Source organism: Cryptosporidium hominis, assembly GCF_000006425.1.
Source record: "Cryptosporidium hominis TU502 chromosome 6 CHRO016078, whole genome shotgun sequence".
Classification (NCBI taxonomy): Eukaryota; Apicomplexa; class Conoidasida; order Eucoccidiorida; family Cryptosporidiidae; genus Cryptosporidium; species Cryptosporidium hominis.
In genome coordinates this window covers 1-19,054 of record NW_667445.1, presented here as the reverse complement: position 1 = coordinate 19,054, position 19,054 = coordinate 1, and the positions used below count along the sequence as shown (strand labels likewise).

General features: G+C 30.8%; 11 protein-coding genes across 11 annotated transcripts; 5 read left to right on the top strand and 6 right to left on the bottom strand.

Annotated features, from left to right (window-relative positions):
• Positions 1 to 86: 86 nt before the first annotated feature.
• Positions 87 to 1,112, bottom strand: Chro.60183 (sec14-like CRAL/TRIO domain protein). The annotated part of the gene is made up of 1 exon (XM_663068.1): positions 87 to 1,112. The coding sequence occupies one exon, from the start codon at positions 1,110 to 1,112 to the stop codon at positions 87 to 89; it is 1,026 nt and encodes a 341-aa protein (XP_668160.1).
• Positions 1,113 to 1,777: 665 nt separating this feature from the next.
• On the bottom strand, positions 1,778 to 4,090 carry Chro.60184 (SET domain protein). Its single annotated transcript, XM_663067.1, has 1 exon — positions 1,778 to 4,090. The coding sequence occupies one exon, from the start codon at positions 4,088 to 4,090 to the stop codon at positions 1,778 to 1,780; it is 2,313 nt and encodes a 770-aa protein (XP_668159.1).
• Positions 4,091 to 4,494: 404 nt separating this feature from the next.
• Chro.60185 (hypothetical protein) lies at positions 4,495 to 6,114 on the top strand. Its single annotated transcript, XM_663066.1, has 1 exon — positions 4,495 to 6,114. The coding sequence occupies one exon, from the start codon at positions 4,495 to 4,497 to the stop codon at positions 6,112 to 6,114; it is 1,620 nt and encodes a 539-aa protein (XP_668158.1).
• Positions 6,115 to 6,259: 145 nt separating this feature from the next.
• On the top strand, positions 6,260 to 6,847 carry Chro.60186 (dbj|baa86974.1). Its single annotated transcript, XM_663065.1, has 1 exon — positions 6,260 to 6,847. One exon carries the CDS (start codon positions 6,260 to 6,262, stop codon positions 6,845 to 6,847), a length of 588 nt encoding a protein of 195 aa, XP_668157.1.
• A 135-nt stretch (positions 6,848 to 6,982) lies between these two features.
• On the bottom strand, positions 6,983 to 7,858 carry Chro.60187 (multi-pass transmembrane protein). The annotated part of the gene is made up of 1 exon (XM_663064.1): positions 6,983 to 7,858. One exon carries the CDS (start codon positions 7,856 to 7,858, stop codon positions 6,983 to 6,985), a length of 876 nt encoding a protein of 291 aa, XP_668156.1.
• Positions 7,859 to 8,741: 883 nt separating this feature from the next.
• Positions 8,742 to 10,826, top strand: Chro.60188 (multi-pass transmembrane protein). The annotated part of the gene is made up of 1 exon (XM_663063.1): positions 8,742 to 10,826. One exon carries the CDS (start codon positions 8,742 to 8,744, stop codon positions 10,824 to 10,826), a length of 2,085 nt encoding a protein of 694 aa, XP_668155.1.
• A 227-nt stretch (positions 10,827 to 11,053) lies between these two features.
• Chro.60189 (transmembrane protein) lies at positions 11,054 to 12,685 on the top strand. Its single annotated transcript, XM_663062.1, has 1 exon — positions 11,054 to 12,685. The coding sequence occupies one exon, from the start codon at positions 11,054 to 11,056 to the stop codon at positions 12,683 to 12,685; it is 1,632 nt and encodes a 543-aa protein (XP_668154.1).
• An 18-nt stretch (positions 12,686 to 12,703) lies between these two features.
• Positions 12,704 to 14,911, bottom strand: Chro.60190 (Rad4-related protein). Its single annotated transcript, XM_663061.1, has 1 exon — positions 12,704 to 14,911. One exon carries the CDS (start codon positions 14,909 to 14,911, stop codon positions 12,704 to 12,706), a length of 2,208 nt encoding a protein of 735 aa, XP_668153.1.
• A 285-nt stretch (positions 14,912 to 15,196) lies between these two features.
• On the bottom strand, positions 15,197 to 16,315 carry Chro.60191 (replication-associated histone mRNA stem loop-bindingprotein). The annotated part of the gene is made up of 1 exon (XM_663060.1): positions 15,197 to 16,315. One exon carries the CDS (start codon positions 16,313 to 16,315, stop codon positions 15,197 to 15,199), a length of 1,119 nt encoding a protein of 372 aa, XP_668152.1.
• A 370-nt stretch (positions 16,316 to 16,685) lies between these two features.
• Chro.60192 (hypothetical protein) lies at positions 16,686 to 17,267 on the bottom strand. Its single annotated transcript, XM_663059.1, has 1 exon — positions 16,686 to 17,267. The coding sequence occupies one exon, from the start codon at positions 17,265 to 17,267 to the stop codon at positions 16,686 to 16,688; it is 582 nt and encodes a 193-aa protein (XP_668151.1).
• A 162-nt stretch (positions 17,268 to 17,429) lies between these two features.
• On the top strand, positions 17,430 to 18,239 carry Chro.60193 (2900016d05rik protein). The annotated part of the gene is made up of 1 exon (XM_663058.1): positions 17,430 to 18,239. The coding sequence occupies one exon, from the start codon at positions 17,430 to 17,432 to the stop codon at positions 18,237 to 18,239; it is 810 nt and encodes a 269-aa protein (XP_668150.1).
• Positions 18,240 to 19,054: the final 815 nt, after the last annotated feature.

Here is a 19,054-nt window from a genome sequence, read left to right as displayed (position 1 = left end):
AGAGTTAAATAAAAACCATATAAAATACCTTATTAGATTATTTTTTTTAGATAATAGTTCAAAATAAAGCAATCAACTCTAAATTGTTAGTTTTCTGGAATATTTTCGTTATTTTTTGATATTGTATGCGAGAAAATGAGAGGTTTTGGAATATTTGGGTATTTTTCTGCAATGCACTCGAGGATGATTTGATTAGACCATGGCCCTATATTTGCATTGAACCATTCACCTTCATAATTAGGAGATCCACCTAAAAACTTAGGCAATTGATCAGGATCAACTAAATCAAATAGAACTGACTTCCAGTCGTCACTATGGGTGTAAACTGATATTTTTTTTGCAGTTCTTTCATCAATTAAAGGTTTAAGAAAGTTCCAAATAATTCCAAATATACTTGGAGCGTTTATTACGATCATTTTTCCGAGAAGTTCAGGATAATAATTTTGGCTAATGCTTACGAGCTCTTTGATAACTTTCCTGCAATTTCCATCAAATTTGCCCATATTAAAGCCACTCATATCAATTATGTTTAAAGTAGAAAAATTCTGGAATTGAATTTCTCCCAAGCTTAGCAAATTCATAATCTCATCCTTGTTAATATNTGTGATATCTGAATCTTTGGGGAGATGCTCCTTCAATGCATTGTATATTTGACAAGATATTGAAATTACATTTACGAGGAACTCGTATTCATATATCCACTGATTAAAGAAATTTTTTTCAGGATGGATTTCCAACATTTGTTTAATATTACTGCTCCCAATACAATCAATATATATTGGCCTTCCCAACCTATCAATACCATGATACGCTCTTTGATATAAGTCTATTTTTATTGGTATTTGAGTAGTATTAATTAACTCTGCTACTTTTTTTTTTCCTCTCCATTCAAAATACTTATTTAGCATTTCGGTTGATTTTTCAACATTGAATTGTCTTGCTTTCAAAAATCTAAAAAACAGTTTATAATCTGATTCACTAATACTTTCCAAATTCAAATTAAAATTCTCGAGTAAGTTACTTAACTTAAGTTGTTGTTCTTTATAGTCTATTTCGCATGAGCTATGCTTACTAGATAAGTGCCCAAAACCTTTTGGCCAACGGATTTTCATGTTGTTACAGGGGAATTTATCACTCAAATTTACCTTACTTTTTTATTCATATGTACCTTATGACAAATATTCAGTAAAAATTAATATTTTTTCCACTATTGAAATTATTGGCGCAAAAGAAAATATGTTAAAATATAGTTAAACAATTTAAATAACAATGAAGTTAAAAATTAACTAATTAAAAAATTCTATGCAAAGTAAACAACATTGAAGACCTGCTACACTACTATGTGAATAGAATATCAACTAGAAATTAATAGTTTAATTAAAACCCATATTTGGGTTCTAATTTGTCTAAATTATTAACAAATTATGATGGTATCAAAAGTATTTGTTCCACTAATCTTTTAATGAATTTATAAATTCCTCAACTGAGATAGAATTAATGATTTGACAACTGTCCTGCACCGAAATTGATAGTTTACTTGATAGATTCCAATCTTTCAGAGGAAAATTTGCATTCGATTGATCATTATTAGCAATTTTATAGTTAATGTGGGAGAAATTAGGAAAATGGTTCAATGAATCCCATCTTGCATCCATAGTCTTTTTTGGTTCAAAATTTCTAGATAATTCACTAAAAATTTTCAAATCCTTAGACATTCTAAACATACTATTTCTTTGTCTCCAAATGAATAAATTACTAATCATCAATCTTGTGGATCTTAAGACATTATATTTCTGTGAGCTCTTGATACTTGATTGTTTTTTATTAGTTTTTTGCCCTTTCTCATATTATCTTGGAAGGATCTTTTATTTGAAAAATAGAAATTGGCCTGATACGCTCTACTAAACCTAACCTTCATAGCATTTCTAGAAATTATACGTTTTTCTTTGCTTTTTAGCCTAAGCCAAAAGTTGGTGTGCACTGAATTACTACATTTATGGCATATAAAAAGATTTGATTGGATGCTTTCATTTTTTAAGTCATTAAGAGTATCGATTGAATTTTTTGGGTTATAAATAACTGTGATTTTTGTTTTATTCCTTTTCAACGGACTAATTTCATTCATTAAAACAGAATCTTCAGTTCGGCAATAGTAGTCTAATAATTCTTTAAAATAAGACTCTTTGCTAATTTTACTGCTTGAGAACCAGTTAGGGAGATAAAATGAAGAAGAAGCGATAAATTGATTGCATTTCTTTAGACATGATTTGTGAATGCTTTTTGAACATATATCGCATGATAATAATGTTCCATGGCAAGAACAAACACTGCATTTTTCATCATCTCCAAGGCCTTGGTCAATAATAGGCCATGACAAGTCTTCATCAACAACTCTAAATTTATTGAAAAAAAACGATAGTTTTTGAATGATTGCCCATCTACCTAAATCTACAGATCTGGCAAGGAAAATTTTCCAACCTTTTCCAAGTTCAATGTCAATATTTGTCAAATTGTTAATTGCAAGTAGCCATGGATGGGACATTATATGGAGAAAAATACCCTTTTGTCTAAATTGATTTAAAGAATATGAACGAACATGTTTTTTATTTCTTTCGATTGAAGTTCCAAAATTATTTGAACATCTTCTTCTAGGTCGTTCAAGCTTTACAAAATTCATATTGAAAAACTTATTTTTATTCTCGCTAATTTCTTTGAATTTAACCCACCAATTGTTGTGCAGTATATGTTTATTACAACATTCTTGTTGGTTATGATAACCTTGCCAACACAAGGATGAAAATAAATGCCAAAGTGGCAGCCTACTCGAATAATCTGTAAATTGTTCGTTTAAGTAATTATTGTTAAATAACGAGTTTTGAACCTCATTTATCAGTCTTTTGTCAACTTCAAAAATATTCAATGCTCTTTTTATAGCTTTATTTGATCTGTTCCTAATATGTTGTTCCTTCCAAATCTTTTGATCCTCGATCATTTTTTCCCTCAAAAAAAGGAAAGACTCTAATGAATTTTTGTTATATGAGAAAGAATCTTGTTCTGCTGACCCTCTTGTGATAACATTCAAATCCTTTTTTCTTTTTTTGTTAGTTGCTGGAATTAAAAATTCGCTGAATTCCATTGCTTCATGGATTTTTCTACTACCAATAACTTTTCTGCAATTCTCAAAATCACAGTTGCACTCAAGTAAACCTAAAAAACGAATAGGATTTTCACTTTTCCTCGCTAGATCTGGAGTGCATCGAGACATTAAATTTTCATAATCAATTGTTATCTCTGTACCTTTTTTAATATCATTCAGTGCAAATATACCCATTTTCAGCCATGATATTGTGTATTGGTTTCTTATTCTAGCCTTTTGTATATGAGAATTAGGCCTTGAAATCCAAACTTCCGCTTGTGAGTTTGGATTGCATGAGTGTCTAATATGCTTTGCTTCATTACCTGTTTGAGTCATATCCAAATAAATGAAGTTTTCAACTAGGCAAAAAAGTTTACCAGGCACTAAAGAAGTCTTCTCAAAACTATAACTCATAACATTTTCATCACCTTGATTTTTGAGCTTAAAATATTTTTGGTACCTGTCTCTCACATCAGAATCTGTTAACATTTCTCCTATACATTCAATTATTAATTCACCTTTTGACACATTATCTGATAATATAAGTCTTGTTGAATGATGTGAATTACTATCTTTTAAATTATCTGAACTTATATGTCCACTTTCTTTTTTAATTGGCAATCTAAAACATTCAACAACATATTTCTTGTTTTTTTGATTTTTAAATCTGAGAAATGGTCTGTTATTACAGTACACATCATGTAAATGGTCAGAAAGTCCGCATATACTTTTATTACATTCCTGATGGTTCAAACGATTAAAACAAAAATCGCCACATGTTTTTTCACAGCTACATTTTTCAGAATTGTTAATTAATGGAATAAGTCCTGTTCCTAGCTCAAGTATTCTTTTACTTAAATATGTACTTTCTGGGGGTAATAGATTGCTTTCCAATCTAGGCAAACTACCTATATCTTTAGCTTTATTCTGATAGTTAGTAATTCGGAGGTTCATTTCTTAGAATAAAAGACACCATATGTATGGATATAGCCGATTTATTGATTATATTGTCATTTTACTATTGGACCCGATATTTATTCGAAAATTAATTCCAGTCTTTATTGCCTTGCAAGATTAAAAGCGGGTTAAACATTTATAAGAATGTATTATTTAATATTAATATTGAAATTTAACAACTAGTGAGAATATAATTATATATTTGATAATCTTTGTTATCTTTCTCACTTTTATATTGAAATCAGTTCCATAGCGATTGTGTGGAAGACAACAACAAGTTAATTATATTTTATTGGAGATATAACTTTGCTAAAATCTAAATTTTATGACATAAACACCTGATTGGATTTCAATATCTTCAAACTTAATTGATTTAATATCGTAATTATTTTTATATTATCATGCATGGTCCTGAAATAGTTTCTGCAACAGTTTTGCAAAGTAAAACTAAGATTGAGATTAAAGATAAAAAAATTAGCTCAGTGATTATTTTTGATTCAAGTGTTAAAAGCGAATACTATGATGAATACTCTACACAAAATATTAGGGATGATGAAAAATTAATTTATTATTATCCATCTAATGACTCGATAATAATCAAACGCCAGCAAATGAGTCTAGTAGAAGGATTGATTTCTATGTCTTCCCTTTTAATAGGACGCAAAGAGCTAATAAATTATGTAAAAACACGTCAGTACGAAATCGTTTTTAAAAAAATAAAGGATTCGGAAATAGTTGTTTGTTTTATTATGCAGCTGCCATATTACATCAAAGTACAAGCAGGGGAGACTGTTGATGTCGAGTTTACTGAAGACGATATATATGACAAAAGAAATAATCAATATTCAAATGACTTTTCTTATGATTTATCCTCTAAGTCTAGACATAGCCTCAAAAACGTAAATCAAACTCAAGAAGAGAATAATAGAGAACCACTTTTATCTATATTGGACAAATTTATTGAAACATTTACGTTGCTACATGGGGAAGTTGCTAATATAGAAAAGAAGTATTTGTTATATATTCTAGAAGATTTTGTGCCTGCGTTTATTGAAACAATTGATCTTAATACTTTGTCCATTACTACGAGTATGAACGGATTTTATTTTGCTCCAGTTGAGAGACAAGTTCAAATTTCAATAATAAACTTGGTAGAAAATATAATACGTGATTACAATGAAGTTTCACATGTTTCAATATTATTTGATGCTCATATGCTTTATTCAACGCTCGACTCTTTGTCAAGCAGAATACTTTACAATTATTTAGTAATGCATAATGGAATTGCTATGAATGATAAACTTTGTAATGAACCTTATGGAAGATTCCCTACGTCATCGTCTTTAGAAAAAAAGGGTGGGTTTTCAGCTTTTGGAAGAAGCAATAAGTTTTCGGGCGATGGATTTATTTTTGGCCCCACCTCAACTAATGATCAGAATAGCAAGGGGAATTTGATCTTTTCTCCCAAGATTTTTCTTCCTTGCAATCCAGATAAGGGTTATAAATTATTAGCATTTACTTATAATGAAATCATGGTGGTAATTTTATTCAGCCCAGAATTGGATTTGAATTCCATAGATAATAATTTTGATAAAAATACTCATTCTGAACTAAACAAAAATTTTCAATTTTTTCTCGATATGAAAAACCAAATAATTAATTGTAATGGTGGTATTTCTGAGCTCTATGAAAATGTATTCGAGCAATTCATGAGCATTATGAATTCAATGGATTCGTTTCGTTTCTTTTATATTAACAAATCGAATTATGCGATAAGAAGATCAAATAGATTACTTGGGACAACGAAGACATTAATGTCTTCAATAGAGGGAGATTGCGTATTAAAAGCAACAAAAGTGATAAATACTAGCGATGAAAACATAGATAGCTTTGTTTTTAAATCTAGTAATGAAGGATGGGTTGTATGTAGAAAGTCTCTCGATCGTACATTCTATTTATTTTTTGAAGATAGTAAAATACCACTTTCCAAGGTTTTAGGTAAGTTAAACAATATTTTATGAAAATTAATTATTAAATTTTAGATGAGTGCTCCATTTTTGAGGCAGCACATTTCAATAGCATTTTTATTTAATATTTTAATGGGCTATAAAAACATTTCGGGCGCTATCAGTTATTAATATAATTTTGAAAATTTAACTTTTGAATATGTCTGAGGCCGAATTGAACCCATATATTGAATTTAACAAATACAAGGTATTGATTGTAATCTTTTCTGCTCTTTTAGCCTCAATTGCTGCTGAGCTTTTGTCTTATTTTCTATTTTTTAGAAAAAACGACTTCATAAAAATGCAGGACAATTTAATTAAGTCACGAGCAAAGCTAGACAAATTAAAACTAAAGGATAGGACAGGGATAATCACAGAAAATACAACTTTATCTTCAAGTTATTCAAGTAAAATTAAGAAAAATCCTAAAATTGAATCTCTAGAGCAAAGCATTACGAACCTAACTTATAAAATTTCAATGATTAAGATGAAGTCAGGCATATTAGTAGGTATTTTGTTTGCTGCACTAATCCCTTTGAAAAATACATTTTTCGGAGATCTACCAATATGTAAACTTCCATTTGAACCAATTAAAATTTTCAGATTAGTTACTCAAGCTGGGCTAAAGAATGCATCAGTCGATGACGCAGGAAGCATTTTCATTTTTGGGCAGGCATTCATGGCTTTTAGAATGGCTATTCAGAAGGCAGTTTATTTTGACACCTCATCGTCATTCGGGAGGATGTAACTAAAATTGAGGGGGGAACTGATAAAAACTATTAGTCGATTCAATAACTAGGAAATATTAGTAACACTAAAAGCTATTAGACTTTCATTAAATATTTTATATTAACTAGTGTTAATTTAAAATCATTACCCTATTTTAATTCATGTATCCTGAGGAAGGCTGCTGCGAATAGCTTCCGTAGTTTTCATCAACATTATAATATTGATTTGTACGGGTGAACTTTTCAACTTGTGTCTCAACATCGTTTGTTAATTCAGTCTCACCAAATGCAGGGGAGAATTCATTTATCGATGGTTCAAAGAGAAGAGCCCATAATAATGCAGTGGAAAAAGATGTTAAGGCAAATAGAGTCGCTCCAGTGCATTTAAAAGTGGTTGCATGCAACAATAAAGAAGCACCAGATGCTGAAAATGCAAGAAAATTGATATAGCCATATGAGTTTCCTACGCCCTCATCTTGGAATAGCTCTAAAAGCAAAAATCCAAGACCGTACGACACAAATGCAATACCACACAATATTTGTCCGAAAGTTAAGAAATTAATCTCAACACCTCCTTGGGCAACTGCCATGTTGAATGCAGACTCTAAATCAGTGCTACCACCAAGTTGCATTGTAAATACAAAACCAATAGTCTTTCCAATGAAGTCTAAGAGAGTCGCAATTTTTATTATCTTTGATCCCGTCACATATCCTCTTGCAAAACATGTGTCATCTGCAAGCAATAGCTGGAATGACATTAAATGAAGAGAACCCATAATTCCTAAGAAGAAACAAAATGAAATATATTTCGGAGCATTTCCTTGGACCAAAATTTCTCCTAGTGAGTGGTAATTGAAGCTGAACTGGTTTGTATAGTTGTAACTTATCATTGTAAGCCCAAGATAGCACATTAGCTCGAATAGCAATCCCATGCGGAGCAGAGTATTAAACATGCCTTCAATTGGAATGCTTGGACCTTGCTTAGTTGCTATTCCTGTATCTACATTTTCAACTCGTGTTGATAGCCACATTATCAAATAATTGAAATAACTCTAATTCTTAGATTAATTCTCAAAAATTAAAACAGTGTTGAAGAAACTCTAAATCTTTAATATTTATTAAATAAGAACAATTAAATAATTATTTTGCTTGTAATTAATAATTTCTTATAGTATTTTTATCCATATGAAAATAATCTGTTTATGCTCACATGTAGTATTCTTTATCCTTTACACGACACGACACAAAATATACGTATTTTTATATGTTTATTTTTTTTTTTTACGTGGGGAGTGCTAGCGTTGTACGGCAAAGCACCTGTCTATTGTCAACACTAACAATGGAAAAGCTGCAATTTGAATATTAAAAAAATAGTCAAATATTAAGCCAATATTCGATACTGACAAATATGCTATAGTTTTAGGAAATCATATCTGAGTTATAATAACAAGTAAAAGCATGTATTCAAATAATGGATAGTTCAATTATAGGCTACTACTATAATGGATAACAACAATAACAATTATTGTTTCAAAAGTGAATTTATGTATTTCAATATTATTTTTATTAATTTTGTATTAATATTAGTGAAAAATCCTTTAAATCTATTTATTTTTACAATCATATAATGGCATGGCGGTAATGATTGGCGGTATGTATGCACACGCGAATATTATTCACACTCTAAACGCGATTTTGTGTATCGAAAATGCATTTTGCACCTTGCAATGGTCAAAGTTTCATCAAGCAAAATAAATAGTTATTTCAAACATGAGTGCAAATTATTTTATTGAGTGCGTAGTTAATAATTTTAGTTTTTAGCTTTAGATTTTTATTATTTATACTTAACAATAGAAAATGCATTAGCTGCTCTGCCACAAACTGATAAATTTAATTAAGATTATTTAATCGAAAATGTACGGCTCTATAAGGAGAATGTTAACTCTGGAAGATCCGAAGAATGGAGAGTTTAGTGAAGATGAATTGAAAAGAATTAGATTAAAGCACATTTTTTTAATATTTATTTTTACAGTACTCTATGTATCTTGTTTTTTAATGGAACATAGTTATAATAAAAGCGCACCAATATCTAATCAGATAAGATCAAAGCTATTTGCATCAACATCTGAGCAGCTAAATAGAATTCAAGATCAATTTGGAACTCCTGAATTGGAATCCATTATATCAGGATCTACAGTTTCAGATGTATTAAATTTACTTCAAGCATCCTGTAAATCTAAGTCTTTAATTGAGGATGGAATGACCGAATTTTTCAATTGCGATATAATCAGAATTGATTGGAATAAAACTCATCCAAACCCTACTCATCCTGAGTTACCTTGTGATTATTCTTCTCTTGAAAAATATGTTGAAGTTGGAGATAACACGCCATTAGGCGAATTCCCACCTGCAATCAGAAAATATTATGAAACTAATAAAGTGCCATTAGATCAACAGTCAAAGCCAATTTTTCACATGTATCATGATTCAAAGCTATTACTTCCACTATTCTCTGATTCTGCAGATCACAATTTAGGTCCGATACCTTCAATTCATGAAAAGTTAAATTTAATAGGCAAGAAACTTTATAAAGAAGAATTAGAGAACGGTTCTGATATTAAAAATTCCGATATCTTTAATAGCAAAAAAGTTGTGCAGTCCAGCGAAATAAATGAGAGATATAAGCGAACCAATGTAATTGGAAAAGTTATTAGCGAACTAGATTCGAAACCAAACAATAACAAATTAGTAATTGATAGGAACCATCATTGGGATTTACTATTTAAATGCGACCCCGAATGGGTTACAGTTGTTTTTGAGGTATCTGCAGTTCAAAGAGAAAAGTATCCACTTTGGTGGAAAACAAAACTTCACTTTACTCGCAGCTCTCCATATTTAAATCATTATATTCCAGAAATAGAAATTACAACGGGTTTGGCATATCAAAAGCACTATCCCATTTCAACATTATTACCTGTTATAACGTTATTATTATTTTCGTGGCTTTTATTTCCTGGTGCAATATCGAGTGTGCTTATGTTTCCTTACAATGTATATAGATTAATTTCAAAGAGTGGTAGATTCAGAGATATTATTGGCCACTTTATAGATCCATTTGGAAATCGAATTAATACTTTAAGTTGGTTTCAAATATTGTTGGAAAATACAATAGGAATACTAATTACTTTAGGATTCTTATTTTCTAGTCTAGCCATTCATTTTGGCTCTGAACTTTGTATTGAAACTGCTTATAAGAAATGTGTTGATCCACATTTATTTTGGTCTGAAACTCTTCATTTGACTGGTGCAGAGTATTATGGACAAGTACTTTTCAGTTTGTGGATAAAGACTAAACTACATGCTATTGCAGTTTTGTTATTATTTATAAGGTTACTAGAAATTTCGTTATTCTCCAGCAATACAAGCTTTTTACTCATGACATTTATCTTTGCGTTCGTACCTTTCATGTATTTTACCGCAATATTCCTTGTTTTATTATTTGCATTCTCAATAATAATGCATGCTATGTACGGAGCTATTTATATTCAATTTTCGACAATTTCAATATCATTTTATTCATTGTTCTTATTTGCGTTTGGAAGCCCATTCTCCGAGACAGAAGTCGGGATACATGCTTATTTTGAAAAGAGCGCATACGGTGCAGCAGCTATGTTGTTACTATTTGAGATCCTCTTTGTCACAATTCTGTTAAATATGTTCACTACAATTATTATGAATTCTTATGCAATAGCAACTAAGAACACAGAGTGTCCAATGAGGATGAAGAAAGTTACAGCATCACTTTGGTATCAAGCAAAACTAATTTTTGGATTTGACGATGAACTACAGGAAGAGTTAGATACAATTGAGCGATTAGGGACGCTGATAAAAGAAAGTGAAGATGCGGTAGTACTAGATATGGCACTTCATTTGCCACCTGTTATATCACCAACAAACAATTCTTTAGACACAAAAACTCCACTTCTGAAAGCAGGTTGAAATTAGAAAAAGGTAATAAAACATTTAAAATTAGATATTTAGAAATTTAATATTTTTTAATATATATTCGATTATTACCGGTATAAATTTGAATATGCGGTATTTGGTCATTTTGACTAAATTTTTTATTAGTTGAATCAAAATTTGCATCAATAATTAATGAAAGGGTAAAAACGGATAATTAATTTGGTTATTTTTTCAATTGATTGTAATTTAATAATTAAAATATGGTCTACCAAAGAATTAGAATAGTCAAGTTCTGCACATTAATAGGTGCTGCTGGAGTTGGTATTTACTTTGGATGGAAATTATTTAAAAAAGGAAAGGTTTGCTCCATGATCAAAGAAATTTACTCTAAAAACAAAAAAGATAAAAAAGAGCATTTATTTGAAGATTATTACAATTTTAACAAAGATAAATCAAATGAAGTTGGATCAAATGAATGCGAAGTAGTAAGCTCTTCAGGACTGATTATTAGGGCAGTAAATAACCTTAATATTCAGTCAGAAGAGGGTTTTGTTCCTGGAATTGCAAAAATAATGGTAAAAAATTTTGGATGTAATCACAATCGAAGCGACTCTGAAAGTATGATGGGGCTTCTTTCTGAATATGGATACACTTTAGTGGAGGAATTAGACGAATGTAATTTAATAGTAATTAACAGTTGTACAGTCAAAGGGCCAAGTCAAGATTCGTGCCAAAATTTAATAGAGTTAGCAAAATCGAAAAGAAAATTTGTGGTTGTAACAGGATGCGTTCCACAAGCAGATATAAACTTGAACTTCTTAAAAGATGTTTCTATCATCGGTGTCAGAAATATTCATCGAATAGTTGAGGTTGTAGAATTAACTTTACAGGGGAACATTGTTCTACTGATTCCAGATAAAATGGAAGGAAAATCAGGCCAATTAATAGATTCTCTTGAAATGAGTTTACCTCCTTTATCACTACCAAAGATTCGTCGCAATCCTTTCGTTGAAATAATTACTATTTCTGTTGGTTGCTTGGGAAATTGTACCTATTGCAAAACTAAGCAGTCCAGGGGCGATTTGGGTAGCTATCCTATTGAAACTATCATTCAAAGAATCAATCAAAGTCTAAACGAGGGTGTAAAGCAATTTTGGCTGACTTCGGAAGACATTGGGGCATACGGAAAAGATATTGGCACAAATTTATCCGAGTTATTAAGAGAAATATTGAAAATTCTACCACAGGACATAATGATTAGGATAGGGATGACAAACCCACCATACATTTTAGATCAAATTGATGAAATAATTGATATTATGAAGCACCCCAATGTATTTGAATTTTTGCATATTCCTGTTCAAAGTGGTAGCAACAGGATTCTGGACTTGATGAAAAGGGACTATGTTATAGAGGAATTTAGTTTGCTAGTTGATTCAATACTAAAAGAAATTCCACTAGCAACTATTGCTACTGACATTATCTGTGGATTCCCCGGAGAAAGCGACCAAGACCACTTTCAATCTGTCGAATTAATTAATAAATACAAGTTTCCGGTAATAAATATTTCAAAATTCTATCCAAGACCAGGAACTCCTGCTGCAAAAATGAAACCTGTACCAAATGGAGTTTCAAAAGGTAGAAGCTCCGAGATTACAAATATTTTTCAGTCTTTTAATCACAACGAATATATATTTGAAAATTTGCCAGATGATAAAGTTGTCAAGGTATGGTTTATTGAACACTCTGAAAGAAGCAATCATACAGTTGGACACACAAAAAACTATAATAAAGTGTTAGTTAATATGGATAGTAATCTATTGGGAAAATGCGCAATGGTTAAACTAATCAAACCTTATAAATGGCACATAGAAGGTATCGTTATCAGTTAATAGCTATGCTAAATTTATTTATGTATCGATTTGTTTTCTCTTTTTTTTGTTAATTGCTTTGTAACTTTCTTCTAATAATCTTTCTGATAAGTTTTTTATTTTGCAGAATTTGTAATTTACATTAATTAGCTTTTGACAATTGGGCTCTGAACCTGGATCGTAGTCTTTATTTAATGTATTGTTTGACAAATTATTCCGAGAGAGGCTATTCAAAAAATCTTTAGCACTTTGCAGAACGTCATTCCAGATGAAATTAGCCATTTTATTTATATTCATTAATTCAAATCGTTTTTTTAGTGATTGAAACGGAGTAACATCCTTTTTCTTAATAATTACTCCATCGTACTTAGGTTTTGATCCATTTTTAAAGTCATAACCAATAAACGCTCTTGCGTAGTCGATGTTACTTCTTTTAATTATGTCAATAATATTTTCAGTTTTCCACGTAGAGTAATACCTGGAAGTAAACATAACTTTATCGTTATTAAGACCTTCACAAGAATCTTTTATATGAACGCATGAATTAGGTATATTGCCTTTAATAGAAATATTTATTGACTTAAAGTGATCTTTTGGAATTTGATCAAGGTGGTTCAACTCTGCCAAAGGTTTAATCTGCGTCTGAAATTCTGCATAATATTCTAGTTTCACTTTGCCCTTTAAGTCAGCGTCATCATTTTTCTTTTTGAAGATAATTTTTATTGGTTGCTGACCAATCTTAATTTCGCGTTGTTCTTGATCCCACTGAGTCTTAGTCTTTAACGTTTGGACATTTTCTCTAAGATAAATTGGCTCGCCCTGAAAATATCCAACAATAGGCTCCTTTGGATGAATGATTTCTAAAGAATTAAGACATGAAATAATGGCGTATTTTGGATGGTTTTTGAAAGATGTTTTTGAAATAGGAATTACGTCATTTTCGTGTATAATTTTTTCCAATTCGAAATCATCTAATAATTCCAATTTAAGCAGCCTAGAGCTACACTGATTGGAAGTGGAATTTATTGTTGAGATTATTGACTCAACCTTTTGTTTAAATGAATTCTTCTGTTGAGCTTGAAACACTTGAGACCAGTCTGAAACATATCTTCCAGTGGTCTCTCTTAAGTACCCATACTCATTAACAGATATAATCCACCATCCAATGCTCTCATTAATCTTATGTTTAATATTTGTCCTTGAGATATCGATTTTGCACTGTAATTGAATGAGTGTTAATGATTCTGTTTTCTTTTTATTTGAAAATTCAAATGCTAAAGATTCTCTTTGTTCATCTTGCTCAACAATATTACTCATTTCATATTTGACTGATCTTCGTCTAGTTTCAGTTTTTTTTAAGGGAATAACTGATATGGGTGTTATTTTTTTAAGACTCAAATTTTTATCTGAATCGTCAGAGTCATCATTAAATTCACTTAAGAATAGTTTTGAAAACAATCCCTTATCGCTATTGTGCTCAATTGAAGGAGTATTTTTTTCCGGATAAGTTACAAACGGAACTGTAGAACATCCTGTGAAGTTCCACCCCCCACGGTGAATATCGACTGAAATCCATTTATTGAACTTTGGTTCGAAGACCTCAACCCAAAGCTCAGCCCTCCTATCGTTGCATTGCAATTCACAACTTTTTTTAAAGTTAATAATAGGGGGAATAAATAACGTTAGGCGACAATGATGACCTAGCGATCGGAGCAGAGTAGCAAAAAGAATGTTACTGGCCTCAGCACTACATTTTCCAGATAAAATAGAACTGATCATTCTTCCGAGAATTTTACCAAGAAAGAAACTACGTTGATCTATCAGAGGTGCGAATTGTCTGTATATTTCCTGAAATTTTTCAAGAAAATTATTCTCGACTCTTCCAGTTGCATTATACGTTACTCCATTTAAGCATGGGGCAAAATTTTTATCTTCATTTGAAAATAAAGAATAGTATGCACCCATCCAATTTGATTTCGAAAACGCATTATTAGTCTTCGTTTCAAAATTATGGAGTTTGTAAATCCAATATTCATTTGGTAAATAATATGTTTTGAAGTACTTTCTGAACCACTGATATATTCCTCTAATACTTTTTTGTGTATCATATTCTTGATTATAATATAGGTACAGGGATAAAATGTGAGATTTAATGAAAATGTTGTCAACAATTCGATTAAGAATTCTTAAGTGGATTAGCCAACCCAAGATATAGACCTGTCTTGCTTCATTTTTGACTTTTTGCATAGATATAAGGGTTACATTAAATACTCCTTGAATTCATCGAAATTTTTTTTTGAATTTTTTTCCTTTATATTTCACGATACTAACATTTACACAATGTTGGCGGGTTAATATAAGTGCGTTTACTAGTCTATGAAAAAAAAATTCAAATATATTAATTATAACGTATCCTAGCAATATTCAATGATTTTTTGAAGTATTTTTTGCGAAATTTAATTACTGAACTTGCTGCTCACAATTATCTAGCTCAAATACTCAGATATTAAAGTATTAGTGTATCTAACCAATTCACAACTCCAGAATATTGGAGTCAAAGTCATCATATTGATGAAGAGACTTCCTCCACTGATTTAGTTGATCAGTGAATTGTTTCTGTGGGCACCTTGTATGAGCGTTTGGAGTTTGAGGATCGTTAGGTTCTCTATCCTCTTTTCTAGGCTTAAGTTTCAAAAAATTCTGATATGCTCTTGTACCCTTTCCAATGGCAATTTGAAATAATCTACTAGAAATCCGTTTATTCCAATCAATATTAGAGCTCGCGGTACCATCGATTGATAAATCGTTATTACGGCCACTACTGCTAATTTGTGGTGTTTTCGGAGTTCCTCCTTTCGGAGATTTACTTGTACTATTACTTATCCTTCTAGGAGTACTCAATTGGTTAGTTGTTTTTTTTTGTGCACACCTCTCATATACGGCATTTTGATTCGTTTCTTTGCCAAGCTTGGAACCTTCGGCTGCAGAAGTACTCGTTTTTGAGTGTTTGATCTTCTTGCATATTTTATCTTCATCAACCTGTAGTTCATAGTTGAAATTAATATTTTCGCTATATTCTGAGTTCTCAGTATGATCTTTACTTCTTTTTTTATTAGTGCTAGAATTATTATTTAGTATTTGTGGCAAATCTCCGAACACTTTCGGCATATTTAAATTGGCATCTTGTATGAGGAATTTAATTGCCTGATCACTTTTGCTTATATCAGTTAAGCCACCTGTGAATGTTCCCTCCCCAAACCGAAATTCTTGGCTTTCAATGTTTTGACCCTTTTCGATTGCTTCGAAGTTTTCATTGTTCACTTTACCTAAGTACTGAGGTAAATTCGATATTTCTAATTTAGGTTCAATATTTGTTTCAGCACCATTAATTGTTAAAAACCCTCTATTTGGCATTTTTTCCTTATTTTCTTTATTAGTTTTTCTGTATTGATATTCGCTTGTGCTATCATTAAGTTTTATATTTTTTTGAAGAAGAGAAGTTAACCCAATAGATTTAGATTCATTTTTTGTATCGCTTTGAGTATATATCCAGCTATTTGAAGCATCGCTAATACTCAGATCCGCCCATCTCACAGCTCCCCAACCAGGTTTACTCACTACTGTTTTTTCACGAGTAGAATTCTCAGTCATCAATCGCAACAGTTCGTCTTATACAATATAGAGGAACAAGAAAATTGAATTTATTATAATTTCAATCTATAAATGTTAAATATTTATGTTAAAAATTGTTAAGTATTTGAACTCCACACTATATTCAATTTAATGACATCCTCGCCTTAACTCTCGATTTTTGCGCTTTGGAAGGCCTTGTGTGGGCATGCCTGTCAAAATGGGGGTAAATAATACAATAGACGTCAATTGAAGATCTCGAAAACTACAATAAAATTTTTACTTAAATTGAATAAAAATATAAATTAAAAAATATTTGCAGTTAGAGAACTTATTTACAGAAATAGTATCAGATTAATTAGTTATAGTTGGTAAGGTTCTAATTAATTGATTATCGGCGCTGTTTACGTGAGCAGTTAACCGAGTTGTCTAATTCACTTCCCTGACACTGCGATTCAGAGTGGTATGAAATACTTGAACCCACATTTGAGCCAGCTGCAGAAAACATTTCTCCTGAGTGTGCCCCTGTATTTGGAGTAGTGCCTAGCGCCTCTATATCTACAGGAGATGTAACTGAAGATAAGGAGAACCAGCGATCTTTTTCAGAAAATACATTTGGATTTGATCTACAAGAGCCTCGGTTACCTCCAATACTAGATTTTCTTCCTCCTATACTTCCCGTATTGCTATTATACGTTGCATAGCCGTCCCAACCTCTTAACATATTTCCAATATCAGTAGTTTGGTTCCAGTAAAATGTCTCAAGTTCATATATTTTTCTTTCAATATCTACCAACTCTTCTTGAACCTTTTCTCTTAAAGAAACCATTTCGTTGCTGAGTTTTTTATGAGGGGATTCCTGGCAGAAATTAGTGGTGATTGAAGAATCTTTATTTAGATTATTACTACTTTGATGCGTACTTTGAGATTCATTCGAACTACCTTTTCCTTTATTCTCTGATTTTTGCTTCATTGGCTTTTAATTTAATAAATAATTGTTCAAATTTACGGTAGCGCTTAAATAATTTTTCTTTCCGATTCTAAATTCCTATTAGTGATTTGAAAATGAGGATTTGAACATTAATTCTGATTTATTTCGACAAGATATCGCAGAAAGTTCTTAATATTGTAAAAAATGTCTGAAAGAAAAGTCTTGAATCGATATTTCCCACCAGATTTTGATCCAAAAAAGTTGGAAGAAAGTAAGAAACTTTTAAAAAAATCAAAATCAAACAGTAGAGGCGGAGGGTACAGAAAAAAGAAACTATTAAATATCAGAATGCTATACCCTTTTACTATTAGATGTAATGGCTGCGAGGTTTATCACTATGTCGGGACGAAGTTCAATTCAAAGGTAGAGAAGGTACAAAGTGATTCGTATCTTGGAATACCTATTTGGAGATTTTACGGGCGTTGTACTCAATGCGGAAATGAAATAGTCTTTAGAACAGATCCGAAATCAGGAGACTATATACTTGAGTCAGGAGCTAAACAAAATTTTAATATGAACAATAAAGAAGTTATAAAAAAAAAATCTGAAGACGACTTTGAAAGTAAAGTCATTAATTCCGTATTGGAATCTAGATCTATGGAGGAGCTTGAAATACTGAAGAATCTAAATAAAAGACTAATGAACAGAGAAGTCACTGAATTGAATGCTTTAAAGCATATTCTCGATGATAACGAAATTATACCTGAAGACCAATTCATCACTCCAACAGATAATAAATGCAATGAAATTATATCAGATAGAGAAAGACAGCTAATTACAAATAGTGTAAGGAATTGTATTGATTCATTTGAAGAAAACCCTAAATTTCAAAAAAAATTAGGTAGCTGCGTTGTAAACTCAAATGGTCCAAAGAGGCCTAGTGCTGCTGTTAAGGTGAAAGAAAAGAATTCAAAAGATTTATTTTTTAACTACTACGACACTGAATCGGAGTAGTAGATCCTCAGAGCGAAAGGGAATAAATATTCGTTTCTCATATTTTTAAACTTAGAATATCTTGAACAATTATCATTTTAACTAATATAAACTATGGTATATGAATTTTGTATTACGTTTGCAAAATTATCTATTTTATGCATTGGTTAGAACAGAAAATTAAATCAAGCTAGATTTATTTTCTTAATTGGAATAATAAGTAATATAATTGCTCTGCCTGCAGCAAAGACATAAATTTGTTGTAAAATGGATATTTTTATTTAATCTGTTGATTACTCATTAAAAGCTGTAAATCAATTTAATACATCAAAATTGCTTATAATTCCTTTAAAAAACTATAAAATTATCTTTATAGTATTTACCAATTATTTCAAGAACATAAAACGCTCGATCTCTAGAATATTTTATAACAAATTGCCAAGTAACGATCTAATTGAATTTAACTCCAATTTTCTAGCCATTTAATAATATAAATTTAAGCTTTATTTCCGCAAGTTAGAACATAAAAATTTGATAGTTTTTAATTATATCGAAGTCAGGAAGATTCTATGTAAATGAGAATTCACTTCCGACCCCATGCATTTATAATTCAACACCTTTTATGTTAATACTAATGAATAAATCCTATTTCAATACACTAATTCATATAAATGTTATTCATAGTCATATTTACTAATATAATAATGGTTTAATTAAAATAAATAGAATCCAATTATTTTTCCAGTGCTTCAATAAACGTCTATTTACTGTTCCTTACTCTTCTAGATTTGGGTTTTGCTTTTTTCCTATTTTTTAAAAAACATATAAGAATTTAG